We start from the raw sequence: 22,908 nt of genomic DNA on the forward strand, positions 1-22,908 counted from the left end.
TGCGCTTACCAATTCGGGGCTGCCATTCGGGGCACCTTGGAACCCAACGTCCATCCTTTCTCCGAACTATGTGCCCGGCCCATTGCCACTTCAGCTTCGCGGCTCGTTGAGCTGTCGGTAACTCTGGTTCTTCTACGAATCTCCACATTTCTGATTCGATCGCGTAGAGATACTCCGAGCATTGCTCTTTCCATCGCCCGCTGAGTGACTCTGAGCCTTCTTATGAGGCCCATAGTTAACGACCATGTTTCAGAACACCATGGGTCATCACTGGCAACACGCAATGTTCGAAGATGGTAAGACTGACTAAGATGGTAGCGGGCTAACCTGTTAGGGAGTATGGTAGTCATACTCATACTACATGTAGTCATGCTACAGCATATAGTGATTGGTTTCTACGCGACATCGCACCGGAACACTAAATCGCTTAGCAGCACGTCTTTATCGATCAGACCAGACCAGAGAAAGTTCAGAAATTATAAACTCCCAAATTGCTCTGCCGAGAATCGAACCCGCGGCGTCCTGCTTAATTCACAGCGCTCACCGCTGCGCCTGGGAGGTCGTCAAATTATAGCTGTAATTCCCGAATACTCGGAAAGTCGATGTGGTGTAATCTACTTACACGGATAATCTTAATATATATAAATCTCCTGTCACGATGTTTGTCCGCGATGGACTCCTAAACTACTTAACTGATTTTAAATTAAATTGGCACACTGTGAGTTGTCTGGTCCAACTTAAGAGATAGGATAACTTAGATCTTTAATTATAGTCGCAATTTTATTTTATTGCAAATTATTTGTCTATAATTAATTGACAGTCACATGTTATATATATATATATATAAATATAGCCTTAAATGAGTATAGGAGTATAGTAGTGAGAGTAGCATATATATATATATATATACTACTATACTCATTTAAGGCTTAGCTATACTGAATACTTTAAAAACAAAATCAAACGCAGACGAAGTCGCGGGCAACAGCTAGTATTATTATATATATGTAAAGAACTCTTTTCTCGAGTTCATACATCGAACCTTTTCTGAAAGTCACCAATGTTTTTACAGTGATTAGTGACATAAAGAAAAGGATGTTTAAGATAAAATTATTTTGATTTTAAAGACCTGAAGTAAGGGCTTTAAATATTGAGCTTATTATAGCTGTGAGAAACAAATCTACGCTAAGAGGACTTGTACATTTTTACGTGATAAAAATAGCCTTTGTCTATTCCAAACTTTAAACTCTTTTATCTATATTAATTTTGTTTTATTAATTATAATTTTATTTAAACCTGTTTTAGAGCCATGATAGAGGTATATGGAAGCAGCCAGCCTCGCTCTCATCTCCCGCAAGATAGCAAAATGATTGTAAATGTTGATGTTGGAAAAGAGCAACTACTAAGTTTCTTGCCGGCTCTTCTCGGTAGAATCTGCTTTCCGAACCGGTGGTAGAGTCACACAAACATGCATACTTGACGTTTCAAAAGTGCTTATAAAGTAGGCCTACTTGAAATAAATGAATTTAAATTGGAATTTGACATTGGTTGATAACTACTGGCCTTCGCCGAAGACTTCCACTAAAAAAAAAAAAATTCAACTTAGCTGTCTCTTACAATTAAAGCATAATAAAAACGCGATAAGCTTTTGAATGGCCACAAAAGATTTCATGTTCATATGTTAAGCACACAATAAATGGTTACAATCGATGGCATACAAAGAGATTTACTCGAAAGATAGAGCGTTGTCTGATGACGATGACCTTTGATTATCAGTAAAACTAATGTCCTAAATTGCTGAGCACAGGCTGCGTCTTGTCTCATATAGTACGGAGTGTAGAGCCTCATTTCGCAGCTTCAATGCAGGCTGGCGGGCCTTCATCAACGTTCCTTAACCAGCGTAGTCGACTAATTTGCACAGTCACAATTTAAGTCAACAATTATTATTTATATCAGAAGAAATACTTACAAGAAATATTTAGCTAAAGTTCTAATCTCTAGATAAATCTGTATGGTTTTTAAGGTTTTTAACGTTCCATATAAGAGCTTTAGAAGATGGTGTCTACAACGAGCAATTATTGCAAAGCAAGTGAAGTTTATCTGGATGCCGCTAATTATAGCAAATTAGGCTAAAATATGTTCCTGTATATCATAGAATTTTGCAAACTTTCTATCCAATACTAGACGAAATGGTAGCTAAAGAGTATCTTTCTTAACTATTGGCAAAAGTTGTCGTTTTGTCCTATCTGTCACTGATAATACATAAGTTACATATCCGCGTTGGCACACATTAACAAATCAAGTTGGCCGTACAATAAAATCCATTAGCACTGTTAAGGATCCCCGAAGCGGGAATCACTAGAAAGTTGTCATAAAAACCGGATTAAACGGCGCGGTTTGCCGTTACTACTGATATATATTTATAAACATCCAGAGATACACAGTCCCTTAGAAATGTTAAATCCTAGAAAGAAGTATCTGGTTTTTTTTTTTTTTTTTTTTTTTTTTTTATGTGTTCCTTCCTATTTTCCTCCGACATGGCGGTCGGAGACTGTTCTAGGTCGGTACTTACAATTTCACTCAGTTATTGTATTTGCTCTGTTTTGTGTATTTTCATAGACATTAAGGTGCAGATTTGTCATTCGGTGTACATTCTTATCTAGCATGCTGATTATACGTATCTACTACTTTTACATGACATTAAATTACCTACATATTAGTCTTACTTATTTTATAGTGCTACAAGCTAATAATATTTAACCATATATATATATATATATATATTTTTTTTTTTATTTTTTACAGTTGTATTTTTTTTATTATTCTGTTCAGTATTTTTTTTTTTTTTTTTTTTTTTTTTTTTTTTTTTTTTTTTTTTTTTTTTTTTCAGAAGTATCTGGTTAGATTACTGAGATAGTGCGGACTGGTTAAAATAAAACAAAAGCAGTAAACTTCCACTTATATTTTCTGATTTAACTCGTAGATCACTAAACTGGTAACAATCAATGACGTTATCACGAGAATAATATAAATAAAGAGAAATACAGGGGATTGAAACCTTCTAGAAATTACCACAGCATGCTCAATTAAAATAATCTAAAAAAAAAATCTAATCAAATAACAAAGCAAAATTTAAAACTGAATAACTGCAATACTATACAAAGAAAAGTGATGATACAAAATTAAAACGGATAATGAATTAATTTAATCTATATAAGTAAATGAATGAACTGATTAAGAATTACAGAATATTAATAACTAATTTCGGCAAGCACCATGTGGTCGCGCGTTTGGACCATGCAAGAGTTAGCAGAATCGAATAATTACCTCATGATGAAGCCTCATATGCCTGTAATTGACACCGGCACCCACGCCCTTTAGACCGTAACACAGCAATACTGCTTGGCAGTATAAATAACTATGGCGGCAATAATTCCTTTGAAGAGCTCTCTCACAAAAGTATTAAGTACTATATCTATGTATATCTTCATTCTGTATATCAATGGCCGAAACCCTGCAGTTTCGAACCACGTGGGAATCTGTACGCGTAATCACGTAAGGTGAGTACCGAAATATTCTTTTTTTTCTGTAATCAGATTAAAGGCTTTTGGTTGACGACTCGCCCATTTTTTTTGGTTAATTTCTGTCCATGTAAGATTTCATTATAACGCAAATTGGTATTAGCTTTACTCATTGAAGCAAGATAATGTTTTGAAACCATATTAAAGCAGGGAGCACTTCGATTATACGTTACCACGCACGTCATATTATACGCGTGTTCAGTCAGGTTCAGTTAGGGTTCAGTTAAATTAATGTTAGTATAATCTGTGCCTAGAATAAAACTACCAACACCTGATGCTGCTAAAATAAAAAGTTTTATCGATCCATAGTTTTAATACTAAACCAAAGGTAACTAAAATTTTACGTAAATAACTTATGAATAATTGTTAACTTATCAATTATTTATTATAAAGTCGACATCTGCTGAGGATGCTCCGGTTTCGGAGCGAAACGTGCGTAGAGGTTACAATACTAATATATCATGGATTTGTCAAAGTAACGCAAAATCAATCAAAATCAAACGTCAAAGTAAATTCAAGTACATAACTAAATTTTACTTCAATGACTCTAATATCCCTAAAATCTCTAATTCACATTTTTTTCTTTTATATTATATTTCACGTCTCTTCATCATATAAGATATCAAAGTCATTAAACTCACGATACTTTTAATCAATATAGAAACGTATAGACACGATTTTTTAAAATTGTATTTCTATGCCTAGACATTACAATTTAAAAAAATCGTGTCTGTACGTTTCTATGTTGATTAAAGGTATCGTGAGTTTAATGACTTTGATATACCAATATTTCGCTTCTTGTTCTTCTTATACAAAAGCATCATAACGCAATATATGAAAATAACAATAGATGCGATACGTCTAAATAAAATAGACAAGCACTTCTAATGAAATAATAAGAAAGAGTATCTTGGCCTACTTACAATTGAGGTATTATGTTACATCCAAAGTTCAAGTTCATTCTTAAGTAACTTATATAGACACAATCGGATCTTATTACAGTTTAGCTAAGCATCGTGTATTCTGAAGGACACACAATTCTGTTTTAAACGTTTAAACTGCAGAGAAAATGGAAATCCTTGCAAAAACTATATTTTGTTATAGTTAGTAGGTAATGATGTACCAAGTAGATAGCTAACATGCAGTGGCGAGCATAGCGGGTATGCACAGAGTATGCAGATGATATAAAATGAAGAAAATCTCCAGTACGCGTTATAAATAACTTAAGGATAGGCATTGTAAGAGTTAGAAAAAGCCTACCCCTAAGTATTTTAAACTCGTACTGTATCGATTTTCTTCACTGTGTATCATCTGCATAGCAAATTCAAAATTCAAATTCAAAATTTATTCATTCATGTAGGCGTATCACATAATTGTAAGGGGATGGTGATAACTTTGTTCGCCAACTTAAACCTAAAACTACGAGGGTTCCAAACGCGCCCTGGTCTAAGAAGAGCCCACAACAAGCTTAGCCGGGTAAACTTTTTTTTTGCTATCACCATCTCGCAGTAAATTTATTTAGCTATGAAGCTAGAGCAATACACACCCAAGCTTTTTTATCGTTTAAGTAATCCTTAATATAATAGGAACCCATAATGGAATTACTATACCCGCTTTGCAAGGAATGCAAGGAATACGTCCTGCAAAGTGTTGCCCCGTTTCCATCAACCTGAGACGTAGGCGTTTAGCCTCGTGTGCCTGTAATTACACCGTCACCCACACCCTTCAGACACACGTTAGTACTTTCCCGGACAAGCTCTGTCACAAAAAGCCTCTAAACTACTACTGCTAGTGCTACTAAATTTGACGGCTTACTGGCGCAATGGGCAGCGACCCTGCTTTCCAGGCTTTTTTTCCATCTTTTGAGTCCATGGCCGCTGATTCGATTTTCACAACTGGAAAATGTTTGTGTGTGTATTGTGTTCCTTGCTTCAACGGTAAAGGAAAGCATCGTGCGGAAACCTGCATGCCTGAGAGTTCTACATAATGTTTTCAAAGGCGTGTGAAGTCCACCAATCCGCACTGGGCCAGCCTGGTGGACTAAGGCCTTAACCCCTTCTCATTGTAGGAGGAGACCCGTGCTCTGTAGTGGGCTGTCAATGGGTTGATGTGATGATGATGATGAAGGCAAGGACTATTTAATTGCTGAAATTTAAAACGCACATAGCTCCGTGCGTTGGAGAGATTTTTCAACAAACTTGGCTTCAGTAAACAGACGTGCACTCTCAATCCCCACACATATCGATGAGAAATTATACCGGCCCGAAAATATCTCATCTCGTATCCTTTTAACTAGACCATTGAGTTAGATATTAATAGTTCCACTGCTGATCGGCAATCTTATAAAAAAAAAACCTAAAGCCAACCGACCTATGAGACGCCATTTTATATAATTTATACAATAGTAACTGTTTTGGGTCAGCCGCATTGTTTTATTAATGAATTGACTTAATCTACTTTTTTTTTGTAATAGCAGGTGGTTTGGTATTTTGGTCCATTTCGTTTTGATGTGCCGGTAAGACGCAGTCATACTTCACAGTCCTTTTTTTGTTGTAAACCTTTAAGTAGGGCATTTAAGTGATTTCTTAGTTTGTATTTTAATTTTATGCTTAATTATTTTAAGAATGTAGTAGATTCTCATGGCGGCCGCTGTGTTTAGATATTTGGGAAAAATAAAATACCTGATTGTTTTTATTTATTGTGTTGAATAAAAAAATGTTTAAATCTCAAAGATTGCTGGGATTCGCTTCAATGTAGTTTAATAAAGCTATAATGTAAGCTACATTAAACTTGCCAATATCGGGTTAATTTATTTAAATTAAAGACACATTTCGCTTACATTCTTCCGCAGAATTATTACTATCTTTTAATCACTTGTGCACAACATCTTAAGACATATCGGACCCCTAAAAATATAAATCTATTAACTCGTATAGGTAAGATGTAATAAGTAAACTTCGTTCGATGAAAGTTCGAAAGAATACGAGACTCATAATCATAACGACCGACGGACGTCCACTACACGACATAGGTTTTTTTAGTCTTATGTATGCACTTTGAAACTCCGAGGTTCAGTCATCCGCTGTGTGACTGAGCTTTTTTATCTGTCTCATAGTAAGCGATTCTCTTTATGAAAACTTTAATCGGCAGTACACAACTAAAGTCACTCAGAGGGCGATGGCGAGATCAAATTAGATAGAGTGATCAAATTAGAAATAAGTAGATCCATAGAAGAACCAGGGTTACCGACATAGCTCAACGAGTCGTGAAGCTGAAATTGCAATGGGCAGGGCCCATAGCTCAGAGAACCGATAGACGTTAGGGTGGTGCTGGGAAGGCGACCGCGATCAGTAAACGCCCCCAGACGAATGCTAGTGATAGTACTTGTACTACGGTCATTTTAATGTGTAGCTTCTCGGATGCCGATCGAAGGTAGTGCACAAGCGCTCTTAGTGACATTGGCAATAAACTAGCGGCCCGCCTTTGTGTTTTTTCCCACGTTTGTTAAGAGTATGTAGGAGTCACCGATTGTCGTGGGAAAGCGATGGATAGCTCCGTATCGATAGAATCCAAGCCAGTTTTTATGTTCTCGCGCATCGCCAAAGTTTAACAACCATACCGTTGTGCGACCATTATATATTTGCGCAAAAGCAAATAATTTCGCACACAGACACGCGCACACACACACACGCACACACACACACACACACACAAACACACAGAGAGACACATATACACACACGCACACAAGCACGCACGTACACAGAAATATGTGCTTTTTCACATGCTGCGACGAATATTTTTTTTATTTGATTGTTTTTGATCGATAAGTCTTAATAGTTTTCTTTGTTTCTTTACGTCTTGTTCACACTTTTATGTTATTAACTCTTTTTAATATTTATTAATTCAAAATACTTCATTATTTTTATGTTAAATCCAAGACCGTGCTATTTCAAAATGCTATGTTTATGTAATCTTTGTGGCCTTAGTTTTAACGAATAAATAAATAAATTTGCGTTCTGCCAGCGGTGAATGTACCGAGGCACACCCGTATATGTTAAATACATTACCACTGAGTTTGCAAAGAATAATGGCAGAAAGACGTAAACCATGATTAGTTTGGTAGTTAGCAAAAAAAAAAAACAATAAATCTGACTGAGGTCTACATTATTGGGCATTAAGTGCCAAACTCTTAGTTACTAAAAACATCAACTCATCAACCCACTTCTGGCCTACTATAGAGCACGAGTCTCCTTCCACAATGAGAAGGGTTGAGGCCGTAGTCCTCTACGCTGGCCCAGTGCTCACAAAACATAAATAATAGCTACTAATAATTCATAATTTTGAAATCAAGGTTCCTACCGTATGTCGGTACAATTTAGATTTGTAACAGGGCAGTTATAACTCGTAGGTGTTTTGAGTCAGTTTGTATATAGATTTTTTAATGTATAATTTTTATCACACCACCGTGCGTCATTTTTGCGTGCTTATGGTTTCCTGGAAGATCGTTATTTAGCGATATATATTTTATTTTCGTCCATATACAATAAAAATGTATTAATTTATTGATGCATCATATAATAAATTTGTTGATACCATAAAATAAGAAATTCTTTACAAATAATACTATAGCGGCGAGGGGAGACGCAGCTTAGCCCGCGTATTACTTAAGCTATTTTAAATACCGACGAGTCTTCTGTAAGATTGCTTTTCTGTGGTCTTACAGTGCGTCATACACTAATGATTGAAGAATAATGGTGTGTAGGTTTTTACCAGTATAATTAGCTATATTATTGACATGCTCATAAATAGATTTGTGTTAAAACTGTTTTGTTTATCGTCTATGTAATACACTAGATAAATAATAACCTCTCTTACATAACTTTAATTTAGTAGTACGTAATAGTAAAGCTTTTTGTGCCAAAGCTGGACAGAGGATGTACTGCTGCCATGCTTATTTCTGCATAGTTGTGTTCCAGTCTGCAAAGTCTGCAAAGGTTGTGGCTGCCGGTGTAATTACAGGCGCATGAGGCTTAACACCAACGTCTCAGGTTTATGGACACCGGGCACACGTGTTCCCAGTGGCGTGCACAGGGTTTTTGACCAGGGTATGCAAAAAGCAAGTACATGGAAAAACGTTTAAAAATTCCCCTCCAATACGGGTTATATAAAATTTGGGCATAGAAAGGGCTAAGTAGAAGGCACTAGATAGCGCGGTAGGTCACCAATGCAATGGACCAATCAAATTAAATCTTCAGTGGGAGGTCCCTTCCATGAGTGTACCAGACTATCTGCAAACAGGGAGAAGTGGCGAATGATCGTGAGGCGAGAACTCTGGCAAGAGTGTTACGACAAAGAAGAAGAAGAGAAAATAATTTGGGTATGCAGTGCTTTTGTGCATGTATGAAGTGCACGCCACTGCGTGTTCCTTGGATGTCCTACGAAGCTTTGCTCTGTTTATAGGCGGTCAGCTGCTTGGTTTTTGATCACGGGGATGGCTTTAGTACTTACAATCTGTATGTACGACTTTTTAATCTTGATATATCAATATTAACTGTCATTCACATGAAGACTATTTATTCTTTTATAAGAAAAAAATCCATTTAGTATGTATAGGTATAATAAAATACGGGTTTACAAAATATAGCAAATCATTTCCAATTAATACAGAAAGGATTGCTTCTATATTTTATCGCATTTTTACAGACAGGTGTGTCTGTAATCACCTGCCTAAAAAGCTTCCGTCCCATAGACAGTTTTTAAATCCTAATTGATTTATGGAACACAGAATATTAAATCCAAATTTAAAATTAAAAAAAAATTGTTAGATTCAGTGAAATGTTTTGTTTAATTCGAATTTTACTTTTGTTTACTGCGATAGAGTGAGTTTTTTTTTACGAAATTTATTTTCGTTCGTAATTCCTTCGTGTGGTACAGATATCAATAAAATGTCCGTAAGAATAAAAAAACAAGGACATACCAAACCTAGAGTCCAATTTTTGTTTATTGTCCAATTTTTAACTGCTTTAATTTGTACTTATTGGATTAAGTATTTATTTTCAAATTTAACTGCCACTTTTAGAACTTTTTTGAGTGCTAATCATTGGTTGTTTCAATAGAAATTTTCTATGTAGATCTGAGTTATATATATATGTATTACGGAAACTTTTTAACGACTGACCGAAAATTTATGATGTCTGTGAGTATCACTGTTAGTTTTGTTTTTTTTTTCATTTAATTTCTTTAATTTTTTTATTATTATTTTACTTCTTCATAAATAAAAAAGTATTAAAATAGTATAAATTTGTTAACATAAATGTCCGTAATATACGTAAGTTAAAAAATGAAGTGGTAAAGGAACGTTTCTAGTCAAATACATTTCGTACGCGGTTGTATGAATCGCGAGCAAAAACTAAGCTGTAATAAATTTGCATAGTAATCCATTATTATAAATCTTTAGGGAGGTGCCGGGGGCGTTTGGTTATTGCAAAAGAAGTTGCACAATCGCGTACTGAGTTACGCTTGCCATTGTCCCGGAGGTAAATAGAGCACAGCCTTCGACTCGCAATGTAGCCATCAGATCGGTTACATTAGTATAATGTATTACAGAACTTTGTACCTTAGCTTAGAGATGTATTTATGCTTATACCTAATGGCATATGTGAAAACGTAAGATTTTAAATTGCCCGGAGGCAGCGCGAGAGTGCCTTTGCGACGGACCGAATCTTATTAAGGTCTGATTTCACCGTTTGTTTTGGATATCATGTTTAACAAAACCGCGTTCAAATGTTTATTAATTAATTAATTAATTAACATAATTAATACATACATAATTAATTGACGGCCGAGTGGCGCAGTGGGCAACGCCCCTGCTTTTTGAGCCCAAGGTCGTGGGTTCGATTCCCACAACTGGAAAGTATTTGTGTGATGAACATGAATGTTTTTCAGAGTACACACAAATACACATAAATTCTTATAATATACAGATAAACACCCATTATCTGTATATTATAAGTATTTATGTGTATTATATTCATAAAAAAATATTCATCAGCTATCTCAGTACCCATAACACAAGCTACGCTTACTTTGGGGCTAGATGGCGATGTGTGTATTGTCGTAGTATATTTATTCATTTATTTATTTTTATTTATTTAATTAATTTATTTATTATGAGCACTAACAACATGCATATTACACGTTTTTAAACACAGCACACACACAAAAACATGGACCGATATGCACGTTAATTACAAGTGCACATGGCATTGACAAAGCGTCATGTAAACTTAATTTGACAAATGTTTAAACAGAAGTCCTGAATCCAGTTCAATGCGTCAACTGAATAGGAGGCTTGATCGCGTTTAGTTTTAACGGTGAAACCGGGCTCGAGAATTTTTGCGTTATTTGCTATTATGCAATTATGCATTGATTTTTCCTATATACTAATAATCTAGCGATTATTCCGAAATCTCATTTGATACAAATAAATATTTTTGTGTACATTTCTAGCTACATGTGTGCCAAATTTCATCAAGATTGGTACAACGGTTGAGCCGAATATGGAAATGTGCGAGATCCCATCAGTTATAATAGTGCTTGCTTCAAAGACTTTAGAGGTACATTATGTACTGTCTGTGAAACCGAAAACCTAATAGTTTTTGAGTAAACCATTGACATCGTTTTTACTGAAAGAAATAAGAGCCTGCATTGCATCACATGCAAAATTAAAATCACCAGATTCTTGTCACTTTATAAAGTACGCGTCGCGTAGTATATGTAGGTACTATGCACGGGTCGGTCTTTTACCTTCAATAGGGTGGTCATAAGTAAACACTTACAATGTTTTGTAATGTTTGTATGGAAAAATAAATATGCTTCTTTTGATTTTATATTTTTACAGTCTGATTCCTTATGATCTAAACTTATGCAACATTAAACAGTATTTCGTAATTTCGTTACACGTTGTATAAAAATGGCAACATTGTACGGTTATTTTTCCAAAAATCTTATTGAATTTAGGAATACTTGCGTAACAAAAGTTTTAAGCATTTCGCATTTTTTTTCGTTTCTTTTTTTAAATCTCGAAGGTTTTTCTTATAAAAATAAGAAGTATCTTACTCCACCTCCTAAATATCCACTATATATTAATTTATGTGCCAAATTTCATCGAGATTGGTGTTTGGAGTGGTCGATCGGAATATACTAACTACTACTGAGCGAACTAAGAAACAAATAAATAAACAAAACAGACACCTTTCGCATTTCTAATATCAATAAGGATGCTATTACCCTATAGTAATATATTATACTTTAAATATATATTTAACTCCGATGCTTGGCCATCTTTGAGGATATGTTGACTTAATAACGTATGGTTATATGGTTTAACTACATGGATAAAGTTATAATTGCACAAAATTAAACATACACACTCTTAAACTTTATAATAAATTATAGCATTAAAAAAACAAAGATATACAAAAACCGCAATAGTTATAAATACTGTATAGTAATAAAAATAAAAAAAGTAATAATAAAATATGTGAGCCGTTTCTCGCCACTCGCTACTCATATTATTCGCGTGCATGTTCCACTAATTAGTTTCCGTAATTGGTAACAGTAACTGGCTGTCGACGAACGAGTCAATCAAACTTTTAAACGCTTCAAGCAAAAGTCAAGAAGCCGTGGGAATAGGATTCTTGGACCGTAATTATTTGTCTGGACCATTGATATTCTTGCAAAATTTTGATTATTGAAGTGAAAATTCTTTTGACGCGGTTTTAAGATATATCTTCTTAGAAATTTAACATCTATCACACGTACACCGTACAGGCGCAATTTTGTTACCCATACTAATTATAAATGTTAAATTGTGTCTTTTGTTTGTTACTGTTAATGTAATACTGTAATGTTAATGCCCGGCTCAACAACTAAACAGATCTATCCCGAAAAACTACAGGTTAAAAGGAATTTTTAAAAAACCTAAATCTACAAAATCAAAGTCGCTCATAAGCTAGTGATTACTTACATAATGTATTTCTTTCTTAAAAAGTTTGTAGGAAAAGCTTTTTCTACAAACTTTTTACTTCGCGTGGACTGGAACTGGAAATTCCAGTTGATGCGAAGCAAAAATGGGAGCAAAATGGCTGCAGTTTTATTTTTATAAACTTTTAACTATACGCCATGCATACATCTAACGACAAGGTGTAAGTAATTTTCAACGTTATTAGAACTTATTGAAATAAAAACATTTAGGTAAGCGAACGAAAAGACAGCACTTTTCGGGTAAACATAATTGAATCAATAACCTCGCGTCAACGTTACGAAACAATTTCCATAAAGCATGTGTATACTGTGTAATGTGTATACCGTGTAATGTTTATATATGTGTACTTTTTAGGAACGAAAATCGCACGCTTCGCATGCTATATGTAAACTATATCTTTAGTTTAGTTTTCACTTCTATCGGCAGTTGATAAAGACTGCCTGCATGTTTTTTTGCAAGCCCATGTTCCCCACAAGACTGTATCTTGGGTTTTTACATCAATGGTATAGCTAAGCTCTGCTGAATGCTGATCAATTCCCAGACGTATTTTAGTCTATAGGAAGTTGTTGTAATTACTAAGTACAGTATAATCCTCTACTTCTTAAAACTCATTCAGTTTATGTAACCATATATCTTCAGTTTAACTGTGAAATTTCTATTTGCAGTAAACGTTAGATCTTCAATTTATTTTAGTAGTCTTAATCACTCTTGCTGTAGGTACTTCACATTTATACTTATTTCTTTATTTTTAATAATTTGATATTATTTTTAATAATTTAAAATAACACGTATTAAATGTCGTGTATTTTTTAATTTACTTTCTATTAAAACATTACAAACATTCTGTTGGGTTTTGTAATATAAACGGGTAAAAGAAAACAAACTTCTTGGGCGCGTTTTTTTGGGTTTGCATAAATCCATGGAGAACTGTACATTTTTCTGGGATAAAAAGTAGCCTCTTTGTTAATCCAGAGTTGTTAATTTCTGTGAAATTGGTTCAGTAGTTTTTGCGAGAAAGAGCAACTAACATCCATCCATCCATTGATCCTTACAAACTTTTGCATTTATAAATTAGTTCGATACGATTTTAGAACAAATATTTTTCATTGTAGGTTTTTAGGGTAGAGAAATTTGAATCAAACACCACGGGGGTCAGGACAACCGGTGACCTCCGAACTCGAATGGTTCATTGAGCACGTCTGAGCGACACCCATTCAGCCGTTCGCCGCCATAGCCCATGGCGCGCCGTCAGTGTCGGTTCTAAACTCTGAACGCGTCACACGCGCTGGCTGAATAACAAGTGCTCCGTAGCCTTTTATTTACGCGCGCGCGTTTGGCGGGAAACTTCAAATTTGACAGTTGACATTTAATTTTTTTCTACAACAGCTTTCTGTTGTAGAAAAAAATAAGGTTCATTCTTTTTTTAATTGTGAAAGAACTCATACTTCGCATTTATTAGCTGACTTTTTTTAAATTGTGAAATGTGTGCATAGGTTGTGGATTCTTACGGATATTTAAGTGACCTTCCGATATGACGTCGTTGTACAATGAGGTGAGTGCACGGTATTTACCGCTGACATTTAGATTTTTGCTAATTTGCGACTCAAACTGGTCCTCTGCAAGTATACCTACCTACTTAATTCGCTAATTAGGAACAGTTAGGGATCTTTAAAGTTCTTTAATTTTTTGAATTGTTTACAAACATTCAGCCGGGAATTCAAATATTCAAGTAGGTATGCTGAGAGGTTTTTAATTTAAATAACACTTATCGTATAATATTACATTTCCAATTTAATTCCTATGCCAGTATTCATTTCATTTTTTTAAATTTTTTTTGAGTTGTAATCTTTAAAATTGGGAACTTATTTTTTGTGTGTTTACATGTCATTATTTTTTTTTTCTTCGGGAATATCATGGTCACTTGTTATCGATATACATTATAAGAGAATGTGTAAAATATTGTACAAGTTTATTACTGTATATGGTATACATGTATATTGTTAGTGTCGTTTATAAATAAATATTAAAAAAAAAAATTAAAAGTCTAGGTATGTCATATTATTCACATTACGTCAGTGTCAGTAATTTATAAAAATAATATAGGTTATTTTATTGCAATTTTCTTAAGGGTCTAAATTTATGAAATAAATTATGGTTCACTTCGTGATAGTGAAGCTTTCTTTTGGATAATGGTTGAATGGAATGGTTAAAATCGGTCCACTACTTTCGGAGCCTATAGGCTACAAACAAACCAAAAAAAAATCTTTCCTCTGTATAATATTAGTATTACAGGACAATGTTAACCATAAATTATACTTACATTTAGAAACCAATAATATAAACTATAATATAATACCTACTATGCTTACCTAGGTATATATTGCGTAAAATGTCCTCCCAAAGGTACAATGAATGAACTCTACAGTTTCGAATTGCGACATAACACAGCCCTCTATACAGTCATAATCTAGGTGTCACGAATTAACAATAGAGCGCTGGTTAGAGTCGTTTGTATCCTTATTAGAACTAATAAATGCTATTTCCTGCCTGTGACAGTAACTCTATAAAATCTAATGAACTTATAGGCGCAGAGCAGGTACATTACCTACAACTCAACCCGTATACCTTTAATAACCTATGAATACAAACTTTATTTCTTCTTCTTCTAACAACAGAGACTTAGTTATTCTTTTCGATTTCTACTATTCATTGGTACATAGTAATAAACAAATAATAGAATTAATTGGTGTAAAAGAAGCATCCTACATCGAGTGTAAGCGGCGCGGTGCGGCGGCGGTATATTATTCAATCAATTCCCGTCTTTGTATGCAGCAGAAAATGATAAAAGAGAATATAACTAATTGGATAAATTCATGTTTTAATATTTTATCACTAATAAACTTTAATTATATTGACTTTTGTTTAGAGGTATTGTGAATTGGATAGATTCAAGGTCTGCCGATGTTCAACGTACGATATTTATAAAAAAAGCGAAATTCTATATTATATGTATGCCTTATCATCTCAAAATATAACGTCCTTTGTGCTACTACTACGAGTACCAACAGTACTGCGAGCTCCAACCTACACCTCATCATTGCTTTCTAACGGGCATGATTGTCGTCAAGCGCTGACCAATCGTTAATAAAAAAAAAAATCAATCTACTGCGATCTGCCAACCCATCTGCAACCCCTCGCGCTGTAAGATGCCTTTAGTCCATCAAAAGACTGGTGATGATTGATGATTGGCTAATAACATCACGCTATAATCGTTAGCACAAATGAAACCGGGAGGTATACCTAGTACAACCATAACAATATTCCATTTTATCATAGTGAAGTTTCGTCACACAAATTCGATGCATAACTTAAGTGTCACGAGTTAACAATAGAATAGAATGCATTAACAGCTTCAAGCCTGTATCCTAATGAAATGTTTCAATGCAGTTATTTGATTTCATCAACGAGAGAACAATTTAACGGTATAAAATATGCTATTAATTAGGACAGCGTAGCCTAGAAGCTTCTTTATGGCTTTAACAAATTGTGCCTTTGAGTTTTTTGATGTGAAACATCTATAGGCGGGGTGTACACCTGATTTTTTGCGTGGCGACACAGGCCGTGGCGACGCATCACCACGAGATACGATACAATAGAATAATATATATATATATATATATTTTTTATTATTTATATGTACCTACTATACGTTGATGAAACATTGTACATGAAAAAAATAAATGTATATTAAATTCTATTCTAAATTCGTAATATTGTATTTTCTTATCATGTCATAATTAGTTCCTGTCATAATCTGTACTTTTGTGCTTACTTACTTGTACAAAATAATTTAGATTTTTCACATCTGCTAGGCGTCCTGTGACGCTTCACATTTTTTTGCATTGATACCACCAATTCTATTCAGCGTTCTCAAATCGTACGTCACGCTATAGAAACAAATTTTTACACCAAAATGCTGGATGCCTGGTAGTCCTCTACCATCCGTTATGCCAAAGGATATCTACCGCATACTTGAAAATCGTAGAAGATTCTCCCATCTTCGTGTCTCTTTCAACTACGATTTGGGCGATTCCAGAGGCGGATAAACAAATGACCTAGGCTAACTACGTTAGTAGCTTAGTACTGAAGTAGCCACTTAGTTTAGGAAATTTTCTTAAATAACGTAAATTTGATAACGTTTGTAATATATGACGTGAGGTCTTATCCTTATGGTTGGTGGTTAAATCACTAATCATCATTGGAGATTCAGTATTCATCCGAATATACATGAGTTTAGAAAGTAGATCTCCATTACTTAATATAAGAGTGTGTGTACATAATCGTTATATTCCTAATATAACATAAGTTTGCGTGAATATTTATTATAGACTCTTTTCTATAAAGTTGACAAACTAAACGTAACTTTGGAGTCACGTAAATAATTATGAAGTTGTCGTATTTGGAATTTCGGTCCTCCATATAAAATGACAGGTTCGCGCTAACCTGGATGTCACGTCAGTTAACATAATAACATTCACTAAGGGTTACGTGGTAAATTACTCGGGCTTCTAACATATTAAGCAACTAAAAAATCTTCCTTCCAATCTTGAAGCACGCAACCTTTACGCATCTGTTTGTATTGTTCATTATCGAGTGCAATGCACCTATTTATAGTAGGCAACGAAAAGTACGGCGCGCTCGCTAGCTTTGTTTACATTGCTTCGTTTGCCCATAGCTCCCGCTGAGGAATTCATTTACGGCTAGAGTAGGGTGTCACAACGTGCAATGGTCTAGGACTTTTTCGGATCCCATTACCGGTATAATCGAAATCTGGGGCGCTCCTGTCCGACTATAACAACTAAAAAGCTCTCATTTCCTCTAATGTGTGAGAGGCGGCCTATGCCCAGCTGTGGGGGACGCTACAATGGTAAAGATTATAACGATTTTTATGAAGGAATAATTGTGAGATATGTTATACAACGCCAGGTATCCCGCGGACGTCTACTGATGGGATCTATCTTGTACAGATTTCCATACTTTATATTCTTGCAAATCTCCCTATGATTTCCTCGATATCGTTGGTCTAAATTTTGACCAACACGTTGGTCGGTTATTGAAGTACTTACTTGCAGCAATTAGCATCTCATCTCGTAGAGTAATTTTAGGCACAGATTTCACTGTCTCTGTGTTGACTGTCTCGAAGTTTCCTTATCAGGCTCAAAGTTAACGATGTTTCAGAGTCAGGCATCACATCTTCGCTACTTAAATTACTATTTACTTAACTGCATTATAAATAGTTTCAGTATCGTATGTCTTTACATACGATTATATAAGTCTGATAGTTGAACTTCATAAATTTTTGTATGCCACCGCATCCGCGATTGGATGAAATCATTCTCGTAACCGCTTTTTCATTTTAATTCTAGGCTTAAGAATGATTTCGCAGCTAGAGTTAATTAAGGTAGATAGTAACTTTAAACGGTTGTAAAATAGAAAATATTTAAATTTATTATTTGATATAATTATGCTATGCCATGCCATGCATATTCCATTTCCTAAACTAAACCGTTGCGTTTAAGGAAAAGTCTTAAATTTATTAGGGTTATTTTATATAAATTTTAAGATTTTCTGTTTAATGTGTTATTTGAGTATCAAGTGTTTTAATCTATTTATTAGGTTCGTATGAATGTTTAGAAAAATAATTCTTCATTGTGTTGCATAACCAATGTACCTATATAGGCTGTCAAAATCCCGGCAATATTGTGTTTGATGACAATTCTAAGCTTGGGTATTAATTGCTCTAACTTCGCTAAATATTAATTTGACTGTTAGATGGTAATAAAAAAAAAATCCCCGGCTAAGTTTGTTGTGGGCTCTTCTTCGACCAGGGCGCGTTTGGAATCCTCCTAGCTTTAGTTTTAAGTTAACGAATGTAGTTATCACCATCATAATGTTAACATATTATATATTGTATAAACGCTTCATAAGTGCTTGTGATAAGGTCAACATGAATAAAGCATTTTGTCATTTAAATTGGATAGTGATAATAAGATACTTGTCACGTATGTCACTACAAATAGACAGCTTGACTTTTGAAGAGTTGGGCACAGGATTCCTCCATCATAGGAGAGGGTTTTAAAGCATAGACTCAATACGCTGTTTCAATATAGGATGGTGTGCTGAAAAGTGCCAGTAATTTAGTATTTAAAATGAAATACATTTGTATTTATTTGTTATTGAATAGTGACTATAAAACGTGAAAACGCGTGTTGCATAACCAATGTACCTTTAAATGTATATAGGCTGTCAAAACCCCGGCAATATTGTGTTTGATGTCAATTCTACATTAAGGTTTTCATCTAGTCTACTAGCTATCTCGTTTGTGCTAATAAGAAGCGGACTGAAATCTGAACGTTCGTAGGTTTTAATCAATCCACTTAACTTGGCTTCGACGACCTCCCTGGCGCATGGGTAAGCGCTGGAGGAGGAGGTCCCGGGTTTTATTCCCGGCAGTTTGGGAATTTATAATAATAATAATAATAATAATATTTTTTTATTTGCCAAATTGTGGGTACATAACAAGTACACATTTCATTAAACAGACCCTTCACAATCGACTGTCACAGACAGTGTGCAAATGTTTATAAAAAAAAAAATATATAAATTACATTACAATTTAAAGAACAAAAATACAATAATCAGAAATAAGTAATAAAGTCATTTTAAATTAATTAGGCCAATAAAACAATTACAAATGTTGTTATATATAGTTTGTTATATCTAGCTGGCGGGCTAACTTGTTAGGTTGTTATGGCAGTAATATTAAATCCGGTATGGATTCTAATCGGTTTCTTTGCAACATCGTACCGGGACGCTAAACCGCTTGGTGGCACGACTTTTTCAGTAGAGTAGTAACCAGACTACACGAGAGAAAATTCTGAAATAACCCGGGACCTGCCACCTAAAAGCACAGCGATCACCGCTGCGCCAGGGGCGTTATCTCTACAGTTTTATCATGACCGTTGAAAACATAATATTGATTCGAATTTTTTATTCGTCCCGGCACTTATCATTTGTCAATATTTAATATCATTTCGGCGGTGACGATTTTCAATTACCCTACCCTAGTCTGAAAAACTAGGTATACAAAAATATTATTATAAATTGACTCCCCTCCATTGAGAATCCCCTCAAAAAGATACTGAACCAAGTTGTCATAGATTACCGATATCGATGGCAGAAGTCTATATAAAACGTAAGCTTATACAAAAATCCTGTTAAATATATATACTTTTTTTATTCCACTACAAGTTAGCTCTTGACTGCAATCTCACCTGGTAGTAAGTGATGATGCAGTCTAATATGGTAGCGGGCTAACCTGTTAGGTTGTATTGTAGTCATACTCTTTAACAGGTTAGCACCTAATCGGTTTTTACGTGACATCACTTCGGATCACTTAATCGCTTAGTGGCACGACTTTGTCGGTAGGTTGGTAACTAGCCACGACCAAAGCCTCCCACCAGATTAAATCCTATTATATATGATAAAAAAGCTTGGGTATGAATTGCTCTAACTTAGCTAAATATTAATTCGAATGAGAGATGTTGATAACAAAAAAAAACCCCGGCTAAGTTTGTTGTGGGCTCTTTCTAGACCAGGGCGCGTTGCAAACCCACCTAGCTTCAGTTTCAAGTTAACGAATGTAGTTATCACTGCCACGTAACATTAATGGTAACATATTACCTATATGTACGAACACTTCATAAGTGCCTGTGATAAGGTCTATATGAATGAAACATTTTTGAATTTAAATTGGTAGATACTAAGATACTTGTCACGTTTTCACTACAGCTTACTTTTAAAGGGTTACTGGGCTGGTTGGGCAGGATTCCTCCATCATCGGAGAGGGTTTAAAGCTTATACTCATTACGCTGTTTCAATGTAGAATGGTGGGCTGAAAAGTGCCAGTAATTTAGTATTTAAAATGAAATACATTTGTATTTATTTGTTATTGAATAGTGACTATAAAAGGTGAAAACGCGTGTACAAACAACATCATGGGGTCACAGTGTTGAACCAAATTCGGCTTTTACTACAACTTTCACCTCACAAAATTGTGATAATGTGCTATACCTACCAGCCATTTATTCGTTTATAAGCTCATTGGATGCTGCTAATGAAAATATTGACCGATATTTTGTTTCAAGCAAACATATTATATCGTTAGGTACATCATTTATTAAAGTCCCATTGCTGGGCACATGATTCGTTCATAGGAGAATGGGTTTTAACCACGGAATTAAGAACGTACAGAATCCTCATTCAGCCATCAATGTGTGCAGTGCATTGTGCCCAAAATCAGAGAAGACGTCCCGAGCACGTCTCACGAACGAATGTTTCTAGTTCACAAAATTTTCCCATTTTCAACATTTTATGATAAACGTTGAAGCGGTGATAGCGCACTGCGTACGAGCTCGACTTCACTTTCAGCGGGCCGAGTTCGAAGGCCAAGTTATTTGCAATTTAAGAAATTAAAAATATTACTTACTTTCGGCGGTGAAGGAAAACATCATGAGGAAATCTGCATGCCTGAGAGTTCTACATAATGTTCTCAAAGGTATGTGGAGTCCACAAATCCGCACAGGGCCAGCGTGGTGGACTACGGCCTTAACCGTTTCCTTTGTGGGAGCAGACCTGTGCCTTGTAGTGGGCCGGTAATGGGTCGATATGAAACGAAAGCAGAGTGGCCTGAAAAAGTGAAAGAACAAAGCATAATTTAATATGAGATCAGTTTATGTAACAAATCAGAAAACTCAAATCCAACGATAGAAAATACCATGACGCTTAAAAGGTCGTCTTGGCTAATAGCTTAAATAAGAAAACATTAAGTGGTGAAAGATTTATATAAATACTCACTTTTAGTTTTTAACATAATATATGATGCCATGAGTTATGTCGATATTTTAATACTGTAATCCTTTAACCGTATTGATGATTATTTCAACAATAATCTTATCAACTAAAAGCTTTAGAAGTATATGAGTATGAGTCATTTTAATGGATCTATATAAGTAAGCCTGCTCTTTGTCATTAAGCATTGCTTCTTTGTACTATTTTCTCGATTATATTTTTCGAAATCATTGCGAATTTTAATATTAGGTCTTCAGTCTCTAAATAACTTGTTATTTTATTTTTTTTATAAGCTAAAAACTTCTATTGGGATCCAGAACCAACTGTCATCTTTATGTGCTCCATGCTATCCAAAAGACGTAAATATTTTTATTTAAATAGGCAAGCGGAACTAAAAAGAAAAAAAAATTTCATTCAGAGTATTATTAAGATATTATTATCAAAAATATAATCTACTTAAAAATATGAATTGGCTGCTCTGGCTCAATAAGATCGTTCACAAATGTAAATAATCCTCCTTTGACGTCCTTTGGTCCTTTGACGGCCGATTGGCACAGTGGACAGCGACCTTGGTTACTGAATGCAAGGCCATGGGTTTGATTTCTACTCATACAGAGTTTTCGTGTGATGAACATGGATGTTTTTTTACGTTTTTGTGTTTCATCACCTCAACCTATTACCAGACCACTACAGAGCACGGGTCTCCTCCCACAATAAGAAGGGCTTAATGCCGGAGTCCACCACGTTGGCGAAGTGTGGATCGGTGGACTCCACACACTTTTGAGAACATTATGTAGAACTCGTAGGCATGCAGGTTTCTTCACGAAGTTTTCCTTCGCCGTTGTTGAAGTGATATTTTAATTACTTAAAACGCACATAACTCAGAAAAGTTAGGCGTGCTGGGATACGAACTCGGCCCCCTGAAAGTGAAGCCGAGCTTTTACCCAATGCTATCACCGCTTTTTTTTTTGGTGTTTATCTGTGTGCTACAATTATTTGGGTATATTAGTCATAAAAATATTCATCAGTCGTCTTAGTACCCATAACAGAAGCTACGCTTACTTTGGGGCTAGCGATGTGTGCATTGTCGCAGAATATTTATTTATTCATTGTTTATCTTTCCGAGGATGTCTTAAATGCATAAAAATTAATAAGGGTCGCGAGATAATGGCCTTAAAACGACCAACACTGTTACCTACTTTTAAGCGCTTAATAGGTGATAAAAACTTTACGCCTTTGACCCGTGAGGTGTCGGTTATCTCACCATCGAAAACGTTCCCTAAAGAGTGTTGACGTAAGACAGATCGTAAAAAAAATACGCCGAAGACGCTACATGTATAAAAGGATGTCTGCTGGGTGGTTTTGTCA

General features: G+C 35.1%; 1 protein-coding gene across 2 annotated transcripts in view; it reads left to right on the plus strand.

Annotated features, from left to right (window-relative positions):
* Window positions 1-22,908, plus strand: part of LOC120629713 (leucine zipper putative tumor suppressor 2 homolog) — a 182,888-nt gene that overhangs the window by 74,814 nt on the left and 85,166 nt on the right. The window contains exon 1 of one of the 2 annotated variants that reach the window (XM_039898705.1): window positions 14,108-14,182. The exons of the other annotated variant lie outside the window; for it this stretch is intronic. Within the exon in view, the coding sequence (XP_039754639.1) occupies window positions 14,162-14,182 (21 nt within the window). The 5' untranslated portion in view covers window positions 14,108-14,161. Of the gene's footprint in view, window positions 1-14,107; window positions 14,183-22,908 lie in introns of those variants that run through there. 2 annotated transcript variants of the gene reach the window in all.

The sequence above is a fragment of the Pararge aegeria genome, chromosome 15, assembly GCF_905163445.1.
Source record: "Pararge aegeria chromosome 15, ilParAegt1.1, whole genome shotgun sequence".
In the NCBI taxonomy this organism is placed as follows: Eukaryota; Metazoa; Arthropoda; class Insecta; order Lepidoptera; family Nymphalidae; genus Pararge; species Pararge aegeria.